This window comes from Macaca nemestrina, chromosome 1 (assembly GCF_043159975.1).
Source record: "Macaca nemestrina isolate mMacNem1 chromosome 1, mMacNem.hap1, whole genome shotgun sequence".
NCBI lineage: Eukaryota > Metazoa > Chordata > Mammalia > Primates > Cercopithecidae > Macaca > Macaca nemestrina.
In genome coordinates, this window is record NC_092125.1 from 183,211,758 (window position 1) to 183,225,061 (window position 13,304).

The 13,304-nt window shown below is 41.6% G+C and overlaps 1 protein-coding gene and 1 long non-coding RNA gene across 6 annotated transcripts in view; one reads left to right on the plus strand and one right to left on the minus strand.

Moving 5' to 3' along the window:
• Nucleotides 1-11,615, plus strand: part of LOC105495028 (Fas associated factor 1) — a 504,146-nt gene extending 492,531 nt beyond the window's left edge. For all 4 annotated transcript variants that reach the window (XM_071093153.1, XM_071093175.1, XM_071093142.1 and 1 more), the window contains one exon: nt 11,364-11,615. In XM_071093153.1, coding sequence (XP_070949254.1) covers nt 11,364-11,447 — 84 coding nt within the window. In that variant the 3' untranslated portion in view covers nt 11,448-11,615. The remainder of the gene's footprint in view (nt 1-11,363) is intronic.
• Nucleotides 1-13,304, minus strand: part of LOC139362347 (uncharacterized) — a 111,178-nt gene that overhangs the window by 82,635 nt on the left and 15,239 nt on the right. The window lies entirely within an intron of this gene.

Sequence of the window (13,304 nt, forward strand, 5' to 3'; positions counted from 1 at the left end):
CTCGGCCTGAGGAGCACATCTAGCCCACAACTCCAGATCTTTCTGAAGCCAAGGAGAAAATATTTTTTCAGAAGTTTAAATGACACCTAATAAGGTATTTGAGCTCTTCATGATCTATGTCCAAACTGTCTTTCCAGCCATGTCTTTTACTGAAGGCCTGCTGGGAGCCTTCTCAGAAACACTACCATGTACAAACTGGGAAAGTGAGGCCAAAGCAAAAGGGGACTATCCTCTTTTGGCAAGGAGCCATTTAAGAATGTTGAGAAGGAGAAGGACAGGATCAGACATTTTGTTCAACTGTCTCACAAGTGGAAATGTGAAGGAGATAGACCCAGAGGGACATGGTCTATTAAGAGACCATGTGGTGTTGGGTGATGTTGTCACCAACTTACAGATGAGAAATTTGGATCTTATCTCATGGTAAGAGGTTAAATGACTTACTCAAGAGCACACATGCAGTGCTAAGATTTAAAAGCCACCAGTGTTTTTTTTTTTACTGCCTCCCTAATTAGCACTTAATCCATGCCTAGTAGTGAAACTCTGAGACTAACAATAATCAGGATCTCTCAGAAGGCTTTTAAACTGAGTTAACAGTTCTAAACCTAACCAGAAAACAGGTGTCTCCTCTTTCATTTGTCTCTCAATGTCTTGTTCCAAACACAATGGTTAGCATTATGGACCAACCTTTTATACAAGGACCTGGCTGCTTCCATGGTATTGGCCTCAAAGTGAGGCATGTCCGCTAACTCAGTGATTCCCGGTCTTTTTCAAGTCACTGCACACATTGAAAATAGTGTTTGTGTGTCTTACTGGAGAACCAACCATACTAGGCTGCTCAGAGTCAAAAGCAACTCAGCTCTGAGGATCCTGGTTGCCCCAAGTGTTGAGAAGAATCAGTATCTTAGCATACCTGTAAGCTGGGCACACTGCTGGGGCTCATCTGCATTAGGTTTGTCTTGCCACACTACAGAATCTTCACTCATGAATTTGTCTGTATCCAGTTTGTGCTTTCAGGGACAATGAACTTGCAAATTGTTCTGTAAAGCAGGACTTCCTTTTATGTACTTGAAATTATGTCTTCCAGATTCCAGGACTTTCCAGGATGGGGAAACATGCCTGTTCTCATTCTTTTTATATTCATTTTATGTTCTTTATTCTCATTCTGAAGACTCGGATCATCTCCTGTTTTTAGACTAAGAAGGTTTTTTCCTTCCCATTCCATTCTTAATAGAATCCCCTCTGGGCCTTCCCCATTTATATTGTCATTTAAGAGTACAGTGACCAAAGCCACCATCAGGGATACCACCGCAAGGAGAAGGTTACAGCTCTTGTTTGGTGTCCCTGACAGTGTGCCAAGTTTGAGACCATTTTAACATTATAATACCTTAGAGTTGGTATCTTCACTATACAGTCCATCTAAAGGCACAGGCTAGGAATGAAGAATCCAGATTTGCCATGAATACTGAATAAACTTGGGTAAGGTCTTTCCACTCACTGGGCTTTTCTGTCCCCATATGCTACAGAGATGACCTCTAAAGACCCATTCAGATCTAACAATTACTAGCTCTGTCATAACTGAATGACTAAATTTTGCCCGAATGCCTAAGGTAATAATACACTCTGTTATGGGGGAAATATGCATTTCAGTTACACGAAGGGTACAGTTCTCCCAAGCAAGGGACTTAGAATAAATAGTCTAGTACATGACTACAGTACTAAAATAATCTAGTGTGGTGGTTAAAAACACAAGAGTTTGAAGTCAGACCTAGTTTTAAATCTTTGCTCTGCGACTTCCTGCCTGTGCATTCTTAGGCAGATTATATAATCTCTCTGAGCCTCTTGTCCTCATTTTTAAAGTGGAGGTAATATACCTCCCCCATAGAGCTGCAGTGGTGCTTATACAGCACGTAGCACAGTTAGCACCTAGTAAGCACCCAATAAATGTTAGCTCTTTTTACCTTTATTATAATTTAATAAAACAAAGAACAAACAGGGCAGCCTACAAGACACAATTTCTATTCCTCTCTTATTTTAATCTTTTCTCCCTTTGTTCTTGCTTTAATTTTTCTTTCATTCTCTTTCCCACCTTAAAAAAGTCATCAAAGAAAGAAAATGCCCTCGACACCTATGCTTTGCAGCCACAGAAGCCCACCCAACCTCACTCTCTAGCACCCCAATTGTTCTGTCACAGTTCAATAATGAAAAGAGGAGCATCTGTCACTGTTTCCTGGAAGCCCTCATCCCAGTGCCACTTCTTTCCTGTGGTCCTGTGAGACAGACTGGCCTAGCAACTGCATAGGAAGCTGAGATAAACCATAGAGTAGTCTCACAGTGGGACCCTTCCAGATTGGAAATTTCATTTTGGGGTGTGTTACCACCTGCAGCAAAGGTAGAGAAGAAATTGCTAAGAGCTACAACTGGCATTGTTGTCATGGTTGTTTATAATAATTATTATTAATAATAATAATCGTAATCCCTTATGTGGCAAAGGACTTTATCGTTACCAAAGCTTTTTTTATACCCTGACTCAGCATATGCCCAGCAATTCCCCTAAGTTCCCCCTCGGATACTTTGTGGGTATAACTGCTTTCTTTAGGGATTCCTAGCTCATCAAAAGGTGTTTAAAGAAAATAGATGATTAGCTGTTAGGACTAAGTTGACAGTAACAAAAGACAGCTTGAGTTCCTGTGTGGAACAGCAAAGCCCATTAGGGACATGAGCCGTGACATAGCAGCAGAGTGCGGCATTTTTTATGCCCAACAGAAAGCCAGTTAGTCATGTTAACTGTCCCCCGTTTAGAAGTAGGTCAGAAGTTGAGAGGCAGTGAAGGGTAATGATTGGATATAGGCTGGAAGCTCACAAACCAGGGTACAATTCTGGCCTTCTCTTTCCTAGCTGTGTAATCTTGAGCAAGTCTCTGAACCATTTTTGACCTCAGAGAATTCATTTGTAAAATGGAAATAATAGGAGTACTTATCTCATAGAATTGTTGTGACCATTTAATTAGATAACATATAGAACAACTAGCATAGTGCCTAGCACCTAACACCAAATGAATGGTAGCTTTTTTTTTTTTTTTTTTTAGACAGAGTCTTGCTCTGTCACCCAGGCTGGAGTACAGTAGCACTATCGTGGTTCACTGCAATCTCTGCCTCCCGAGTAGCTGGGATTACAGTGTGCACCACCACGCCCAACTAATTTTTATATTTTTAGTAGAGATGGTGTTTCACTGTGGTGGCCAGGCTGGTCTCGAACTCCTGACCTCAAGTGATCTGCCTGCCTCAGCCTCCCAAAGTGCTGGGATTACAGACATGAGCCACCACACCCAGCCATGATAACTTTTTATAGTGATGATGTTAATAATTACTTATTAAGTTTCTGATATTTAATAGCATGTTTTCCTAATAGAGTAACTAATAGAATAGGTTACTCATAGAATACCAAAAAGATTAGTTAGGCTGGGCGCCGTTGCTCATGCCTGTAATCCCAGCACTTTGGGAGGCCGAGACACGTGGATCACAAGGTCGAGAGATCAAGACCATCCTGGCCAACATGGTGAAACCCCGTCTCTACCAAAAATACAAAAATTAGCTGGGCATGGTGGCACATGCCTGTAGTCCCAACTACTTGGGAGGCTGAGGAAGGAGAATCACTTGAACCCAGGAGGCGGAGGTTGCAGTGAGCCAAGATCATGCTACTGCACTCCAGCCTGAAAACAGAATGAGACTCTGTCTCAAAAAAAAAAAAAGAAAAAGTTGTTCTCCCAAGTTCAAAGTAAATGCTAATTTTGAACAAAATCAAAAGCAAATATAGTCAGTTTCACTATATCTGGGAACTTACATATGCAGCCCATAAATATGCCTCAGAGTACAAAGAGCTTAGTATTCGAAAGGAAAGGACCTGTGTTCAAATCTGAGCCCCGACAATTTCTAGTTGTACGACTGTACATAAGAAGTGTCCCTATTTGAGCTTTGGTGTTCTCATCTGTAAAAATTCAGGATAAATGAATCCAATCTTAGGATAGCTTTATAGATAATATATGTGAAAGTGTTCTGAGAACTGTAAAATAATATTATTATGTATGCATTCTTCAGAAGGAAGTTTAGTAGCACATTCTTTTTGTGTTCAAATAACTTGGCTTTAAAGAAGCATCTCTTTAAGAATAATCTTTGTTGTGGCTTTATGTTACAGATGGGAAATGTATTTTAAAATTTATTTATGCCCTGACTAGTTGATTTTCCCATCTTTTAATCAAGACCAAACAGAACTTGAAAAAAAAAGAAAAAAGAAATGGCTGTGACCCTTGTATCATGTTACATCAAAACCTAATTGTTAAGTACTTGCTTAGTGCTCTGAGGTATTTGGGATTTTAAGGGCCATTAAATAATACCCTTTCACGTAACTAGTTCAAGACTAATTAAAAGACATAAGACCAATTGAAAGATAGACATAGGACTCAGGTGGGGATAAAAATCTCACCTTTGTTACCAAAAAAGTTGATCGGAGACTGTGGTTTGAGATTAAGCAGCCAAGGGGCTAGCTGATGTGTTCTTTGCCTGTAAATTAAACAGACGTGTCCACCCAGTCCATGGTATAGCTGGACACTGCAGGCCCTCGTACCTTGTAACATGAGAGCAGGTTGGTTCCAGAAAAGGGAAAGGATGGGGCTGAGCTCAGATCCTTCTCCCAAATTCACCAGGCAAATAAGTTTGTTCTCACCCCTGTATGGGAGATAGGGAACACATCCAGAAGTCATTCCATATGGATACATAAATGTGAAATAAATACTTCCCCCAACAAGAGTTATAAGTTTTATATTATTGACTCCTCACAAGAACTCTGGGAGGCAAAAAAGGTCTCAATTTTATAAATAAACATTGAATTTGCCCAGGTCATCAGACAGCTAGGATGTTACAGCAATGGGAATCCAACCCAGGTATCCCTCCCTGGGATCACACTTCAACAGTTCCACTTCAACTGGGGAACTCAAACCACATAGATGACATCTACTTACACATAAAGAAGGCACTGAATCATAATAGCTTCCATGTGTCAGGCCCTTGATGGCTATTTCAATCCCTATAATAACCTTTCACCCAGTGGAGAAGGAAACTGGAGCACGAGCAAGCATCTTACTGACTTGGCTAAGAGATTTGAATTTAAGTGTTTGTATTTTATTTCCAAAGCTCAACTGCAATCCAATTTACTCCACTGACTCACCCTCACACTTCTAAAAATGCAAAAATTAAAGCCTAGACAAGAAAAGTGACTCATCCAAAGTCATACTGCTAGAGTCAGGACTGGAATCCATATAGTCTGGTCCTTTATATCCTGATAACATTAGATAACGTACAGCCTTGGCAGTCAGCACAGAGGAATTCAGAGAGGGGAGGGTTTTCTGAAGTACATAGTCCATAACCGAAGGGATGGATTTCCTTAAGCTTGGAGAAACTGATTTTGCTCTGTGTCTAATGTAGAGGATGGGACCTGCTTGTCCTTGACATTGGCGTAAGAGGTAAGACGAGAATGGATGAGGTTCCGGAGTTTGATCTCTGTATGGACTCAAAGAGACTTACAGATTTTCTGCCAGTGTGGCAAAGGGTTGCCCCTGGGAGTCCGGCTATGCAGGGTCCCCTCAGCTCACAGTGCTGCCAGCACAGTCTAGAGAATGAAGGTTCTTGGTCACCAGAGGCAAGCAAACAAATACTAGACAAAATTTGGTAACGAAAGCTCTTCTGCCTTTTAGATGCTGGAACTTTCTCAAGTGCAAATTTTACTTTAAAAGCGGGAATACATTTTGAGAAGCCTCTGTTGGTTTATTGTTTTCCAGTTCCACATATTGAACCTGAAGCCTGTAACTCATGGAATGAGAGAGAACCCTTTTAGGCCAAGTAAGAGGTGGGGAGTTACTATGAAAATTATTAGGGAACCAGCGGAAGGCCTGGGTTCTGGTTCTACCTCTACCACTTCCTATGTGATAATAGACAAATCCAGTCTCTGGGTCTTGTTTCCTAACCTACAGAGTGGGGCTGATTTCCAAGAACTACTGCAATGCATTTCCCCCATAAACTGTTAAATTCATTAGGAACATTAAAAAGAAAAAGAAGAAAAAAGTCCAATCTAGCATTTTTTTCTAAAAGTAAAATACTAGATCCAGACTTTCTTCTATTCAATTTCAAAATAAAAGCATTACCTCAGCAAAATTAAATGTAAAAGATCTAGCTTCCTCACATGATTGTGAGTTAATGTTTGTGTAAATTCGTTACAAACTCTGAAGGGTCATGCAAGTATTGCTGCTGCTATTCTTTTTCGTATTACTCAGCTCTTGCCCTCAGGTAGCTCCCAACCTAATAGTACAAGCTAAGTATCCCTTATCTGAAGTACATGAGACCAGAAATGTTTTGGATTTTGGATTTTTTCAGAGTTTGTAACATTTACCTACTGGTTGAGCATCCCAAATCAGAACATCCAAAATCTGAAATGCTCCAAGGAGCATTTGTTTTGAGTATCATGTCAGCACTCAAAAAGTTTTGGATTTTGAAATATTTTGAATTTTTTCATTAGTGATACTCATCCTGTAGTATTATATTTATGCTCAGGTACTAAAAAGTGAGAGGCAGAATGATGTGACTAGAAAGAACCCCAAAACAGAAGTCAGAAACTCTGTGGGTAGAGTGTGCATCTGCTCCTATTCAACCGTGTGACCTCGGCTAAGTCACTTGACCTCTCTAAGCCTCAGATTGCCCTTCTATGAAATGAAGGGGTTAGGTAATTTGGCGTTTAAGGAGCTTCCCTCTGCCCCCAAACATTCCAGGATTCGCAGTGTGGCCTAGGATGAGAATCTGTCACACGGATTCACATTTTTCTTACAGCTGATAGGCTTTTTAGAAAAGGAACCGAAGCCCAGGGAAGTAATAGAAACAGTATATGAAATTTCAGTCTACTAACAAAATTGATCTAGAAAGGAATAGCTCTGTTTGGCAAAGAACACCTGTCTCATTGTTGTTACATAAACGTGTTTCACAAAGCCAATTTGCTAAATTATTAAACTAATGAGAAAATATATCCATTCAGGTTTTCCAAGTACAGTGAAGAAAATGTCAAGATGACTGACTTTTCTTTTCTAACTATAGACAAAGTCAAAAACCATACCTCTTATCTGAGAATGACCCTTCTCCCCCAAGGAGTCCCAAAAGGTGGGCTTTGTTGATTTAGAGAGTCAATAATTCAGTAAAGTCCCAAGTAAATGGCACAACACAAGCTCAGATTGGGTTTTTGTATTCATATTTTATAAATATTTCAGGACTTTTTTTCCTGAACCTTGACCTGTTGCCATTCTTAAAGTGAAGATCTTATATCCCGGAAGCTTGGTTAGAAACAACTTCAGGATCATCTCATCCAACTTCTTTCTCTATGTGAATCCTACTCTCAGCAATACCTCTGACAATATAATGTAGTGGGTTCCAAATCTAGACTGCCTTGATTCACAGCCTGGCTCTGCCCTTAATAGCTCTGAGACCTTGGGCAAGTTACTTAATCTTTCCAGGGCTTAGTTTCTCCATTGGCTTTTGGCTTAATGGGGATAATAATTGTCCTTACCTCAATGCAAAGGCATAAAAGTGATATAATGGACTTTGGGGACTCAGAGGGAAGGTTGCAAGGGATGAGGGATAAAACACTACACATTGGGTACAATGTACAGTGCCTGGGTGATGGGTGCACCAAAGTCTTAGAAATAACCACTAAAGAACCTACCCGTGTAACCAAGAACCACCTGTTTCCCAAAAACTACTGAAATACAATTAAAATAATTGTCCCTAACTCAGATAACCTACCTTTTATATTAAAGTGCTTAGAATATACCTGGCACAAAGTAAATGCTCAATAAACAATAACTATTATAATCATCATCTGCAAGTAAGCCCCTATTTGAGTTCTGGGAACAGCAGAGAATTCATCCATCCATCCCACCCTCCCTACCCTCCATTTCCCCAGGGCAGCCTGTTGACATGTTAGTCAGAATCATTCATATCAGCTTTAGAGTCAGACCTGAGTGTGAAACCTTATTCTGTCTGCAGCCTTGGGCAAGATAACCTATGGTATCTTCATCCGTAAAATGGAAAGAATCATACCTATTTCACCGAACTGTTGTGAGGACTAGTTAAGATACTATATAAAAAGTACATAAAGTACTTAGCATGGTTCCCAGCTACATACTAGGCACTCAGTAAATGATAGTTGCTGCTGTGATGATGACTGAAGAACAAGAAAATAAAGAATAGAGAGAGGAGAGAGAAAGATAAGAGAAGCAGTAGTAGCCACACCAGCAGCTGCTATCTGTCTGTAAAAAGTTGTTTCTGACTAGCTGGGTTCTGCTTCCCTGTGATTTTATTTCACCAGCCCTAGGTCTATCCACCAGAGCTGCACAGAACACATCTGCTCTATCTTCTACTTACCAGCCCTTCAGATATTCAAAGAGGGCTAGCACAGCCCCTTCCCTACCTGTATAGCAACATCGCCACCTCCACTTCTCAGTGCCCCCTCTCCAGGGAGATATCTTCCATTCTTTAGCTGTCTCTCAGAGAACATAGTTTTTAGGCTCTTCCCTAAGCAGGAGGTCCCTCCTGGCATGCTCCATGTCCTTTTTGAACAGGGCCCAGAGTGCTGCAGGACAGTTTCACAGTGTGGCCACCATCTTGCTGGGGAGAAACATGATGTCCTACATTCCCCTAGGTTTCCCTCAATCAGTTTGTCCAGCCAGGCAAATGAGAATGGAAATAGAGATTGTCTTGCTCACTTTGAAATTCTTACCTAAAATGGCCTTCAAAGAAAAAACATTGCTAGATGTTATTTTTAGGGCACCAGAGGGAGCAGTCAGCACAGCCGTATTTGCTTCGAGCAGTCCAGTGGTGACATAGCCTCACCGAACCTGTAGACAGGGGTCTCCAGAGATGGAGGCATTACCTGATCAGGAAAAGGGGGGCACTCTTGCTGGGAAGTGGGGAAGAAACAAGAAAGATAGCCTGGTGTAGATCAGGGTTCCAGGAGCTTTTGGTGAAAGAGCTGCAGCTTTGAAGTTAGAAAGATCAGGGCCCCTACCCAGTCAGTAATGGCTGCAACCTACTGAGTACTCACTGGCTCAGACACTGTTCCAGAGGCTGCACCAACATTATTGCATTTAACTATCATCACAACAACCTAGGAAGAAGAAACTATGATTCCCATTTTGCAGGTGAGAAAACTGGCTCTCAGGTTATATAATTTATTCAAGGTCATATTGGTAAGAAGTGACAGAGCTAGGATTTGACTCTAGGTTTGCTTCACTCTTTTTAACCATTGTGCTGTATAAACACTTATTAACCATATGGCTGTAAACAAGTGGTAACCACTTTGAGCTTCAATATAATCATCTCCACTGTCTTTCATGGTTGTTGTATGGATATGTTGTCTGGCATATAGTAGGCATTCAAGAAATTTTAGTTGCCTCCTTCTCAAATTCCAGCTCTCCCACTCAAAGTGACTGAAGAAAGCCATTTAACTTTTCTTGGACACAACTTTCTCATATGAAAACTGGGTGTGGTTTATGAATCTCTAATCTTGCATATGACAACCCCAGCATGGTGCAACTCAGGCCTGATACTTCAGCCTTCCACCCTCTTTTGCTTCCTAGCACACTATTACAATGATCGTTTCTCCCAGCAAACACCATATTTACAAGCCATAAATAACAAAGTAGAAGATGCTGGAAGAGCTCTGGCATGTTAATTAAGAACAATATCAGAAGCAGCTGGACAGAAAATGCCAATGAGTGAGAAGCAGAGGCAGTGTAGCTCTGTTTGTTGACAGAAGCCAATGCAGTATTGTACGTTAATTGGGGAAGTGGGTAAACATTTGCCAGCAGCTTGCCCCTCAGTGCATTGGAAGATAGACAGCAGGCTAGGCCCTTCCCACTCCTTGCCTGTCCATCTGCCCACAACCCAAGAGATACAAATACAGTGTGCTTTGCTCTGAGTTCCTTACAAGCAGAGAGGATTCCAGGGGTGGATGTGTCTTTTTAATGACGCTCCTGAGCATGCCAGGTTTCCATCTAGATACAGCTGAAGATAGTTTCCCCTTCCCCTTGCCAGCATGGCTTTGATACTTGGCATTGGCCCCCAGGGCTTCCCCTTCCCCATATCCCCCACCCCACCATGGAAGAAGACACCAGAACCATCTTATCAGGAGCAGCTTGAGTTAAGCAGAAGATAAGATCGCCTGCCTCAGGTGCTGCAGTCAGGCCCAGAGCAGCAGCCTCAGGCCTGACTAGAGATTGCTTGCCCTCCCATCACACACTTGGAGTTGCCCATTTATCTGTGTGTCCACCATCTTTACAGTTGCTCTCACACACACAATCATTATGGAACACCTGTTCTGGGCAAGACACTTTGCTAATTATATATTTTTTCTCATTTAATTCTCACAGTCAGTCCTGCAAGGTTGATACTAACTTCAAAGCCACAAAGCTGATAGCCAACACAGCTGTAATTTAGAGTCTTTCTAATTCCAAAACCTGTGTCCTTTCCACTAAACCAGTATTACTCAACTTTTAAACATTCCTGACCTCTTTTGATAAACAGGAAAGTTTTGTTTCTTCTCTCAGTCGCAAATTCAGAAAACCTTCATGTCCCATCCCTGCCCCTTGCCTAGGAAGGCATAAACCTAATTTAGGATCCCTGTATGATTAACGTATCCCACTGAGGCAAGATTTTGTCTAGCTTGACTTTCAATAGTTCATATTACAAAATTATGATTTTTTTAATTTTGAAAATATAAAGTTGTATTATGATATTGACTCTTTTTTTTCCAAACTAAATAAACCATCAACAAGGATATGATATGCCTCCCCTCACCAGGGAAGATAGTCATCGTTGGGCATGGTGGAATGGCCATTCTACACTTTATAACGTGGTTCTGATAGGAAGATCAGCCCCAAAGGCTTAGCTGCAGTCCCACCAAGCAAAAAAATCCCTCCCCTCTATTAGGGGTTAACCAAGCAGAGGTCCCTAGGAATGCCAGTCAGTTGTTAACCAGCACCTTTCCAAAGGGCCCCTGTTCTGCCAGCCAGGTTGAGCTGTGCAGGAGGCAAGGTACTTCCACCAAACTCAACTACGAGATTTGATTTTCCTGAGCCCTGGTTTCCTCACTTATAAAATGAGAATAACAACAGCTGCCTTGCAGGTTATTTTGAAGATCAACTAAGATACTGCGAGACTCTTCATGCCAGTGCATAGTTTCAGAATCAGTGTGCATAGATAAAATGAATGCCATGTAGAGGTTATGGTGCTTGTTTCAGTCTCTTGAATATGTGTTCTTTATCTTTTTAGGTAACTCAACTGGACCCAAATAAGTCATTATTGGAGGTAAAGTTGTTCCCTCAAGAAACCCTTTTCCTTGAAGCAAAAGAGTAAACACGGCCCAGCGGTGGAATCAGCCATTCCTTGACAAGCCAGCAGCCTGCGTCAGGAGAAGGGCTCCTCGCCAACCCACCCACACGCTCGTCTCACTCAATTCAATGTCACACTTCTGCCTCTTGCAAAATTGCTGGAAAAAGTAATAATAAATATAGCTACTTAAGATTTCCCATCCATGAGTATATATTCCCAACCCTCATTACAGAAAATTATAACTCTGCCACCCTCCCCTACCCCAGCACTTCACCCTCCTTCAGTGATGAATACATTGTGCAAGTGGGAGTGGTCACTAAATAGCATTTTTACCTCTCCAGTGCCCATCTTTCCCCAGTGTCTAGGACAGTTCTGTCTGTTCTGTGACACCAGGATGCTGTATATTTGATATATGTCTTTTTATTTTCATGACTGAATTTCTACTTCGTCACCTAATTTTAAGGGGCAGAGGGAAAAAAGTCAACTGAGACATTGTCGGCATGGAGATTAAACGTAGGAAAAAAGGTATACCATTTTTGTTAGTACTTTCTGAAGGCTTTACTAAGATGTAAGGTTTTGTTTGAGGACTGAATTTGACATATATGCAAGATACTTATTTACTGCTGCTGCCTTGGGTCTCCAGGTTCTACCTAGGAGGTATTTGCTGTTCCACTGCAGCACAGGGAAACTGTTCAAGCATACAGTGTGAACGCTGAGATCATGTGCAGAGAGGCCAGTACCAGAACTTCAGTATCTGGCCCAGTGGCAAGAGGCTACTGTTAGGTTTGCATTTGGGCAATTAGAACCTCACAGATACCAGTTCCCAAGTTGCTAGTCCATCAGTGTAAACTGAACAGAATTCTCTCTTGTTTTCTCTCTTTCTACTCCCTCACACATTTGGACCTTGTCAGTTGGTGTTTAAGCACCTTGTCTATCAACAAAATCTGATCAGCAGCCCCATGGACGCTCCTGTAATAAGGAACTTGCTCTACTGTTTTATTCTTTTAATGTTTTGGTATTTGATATTGGACTCAAATGAAAGGCATCTCATTCTGTGGCTGAAAAATCAGACTTCATATGTTGAAGAGAGCCAACTTGGGGGCTCAACTCAGAAGACATGTGTTGCCTGAAACCTGCATATAATAATTTTTTATTTGATTTAGTAAGTGTGGATTTTTCTTAATCTACAGATTTGGGGTTTGGGGTTTAGATCATGGGAACACCGTTTATACGTTCACAGCCAATGATTTATTTTTAGTCTTGAAATATTTCTCCATATCTGTTTTTGTGTCACCTGTGGTTTTTATCCTAGGGGTTGGGATCCTGATTTTGACATTTTGTACTTGTCCAAAAAAGAGTTCAAGTGCTGGGTTTCTTCCCCCAGTCTCAGCCGAAGGGTTCTCAGAAGACTCTAACCAAAGCTGGAGATATGCCTGCTCATTCTCCTTCTGCCCAGAAGTGAATGTTGGCCAGGAAAATTACACCTTGTGTCTTCTCTGATGCTCTAACCAGAGCCCTCTCCAGATTACTATCTAGCACAGACTAGTGCTACATCTGCCTAGGTGTGGCCTTTCTCTGGCACCAGGGCTCTCTCTAGGGAGGCTGAAAGGAAGGGAGATCCTTCAGGGGAGTTCAAACAGAACACTTCTCTCCAGCTCTATTCCTGTCTTCCTAATCTAATGGCTCTACAAGATAGTCATTTCCGGTGCTGCAGATGCACCAGGGCACCACCTCTTTTTTTTCTAGGTAGACCTTGTTCTGTAGCTGCTGTGAAGAAACTGCAGCCCTGAACTCAGGTCATACTCAGGAACAGCAGCAGGGGTGTGGTTGGGGTTTGAGGGAAGGTACTCTGAATTCACCTTCATATTTAACCTGTTCCAT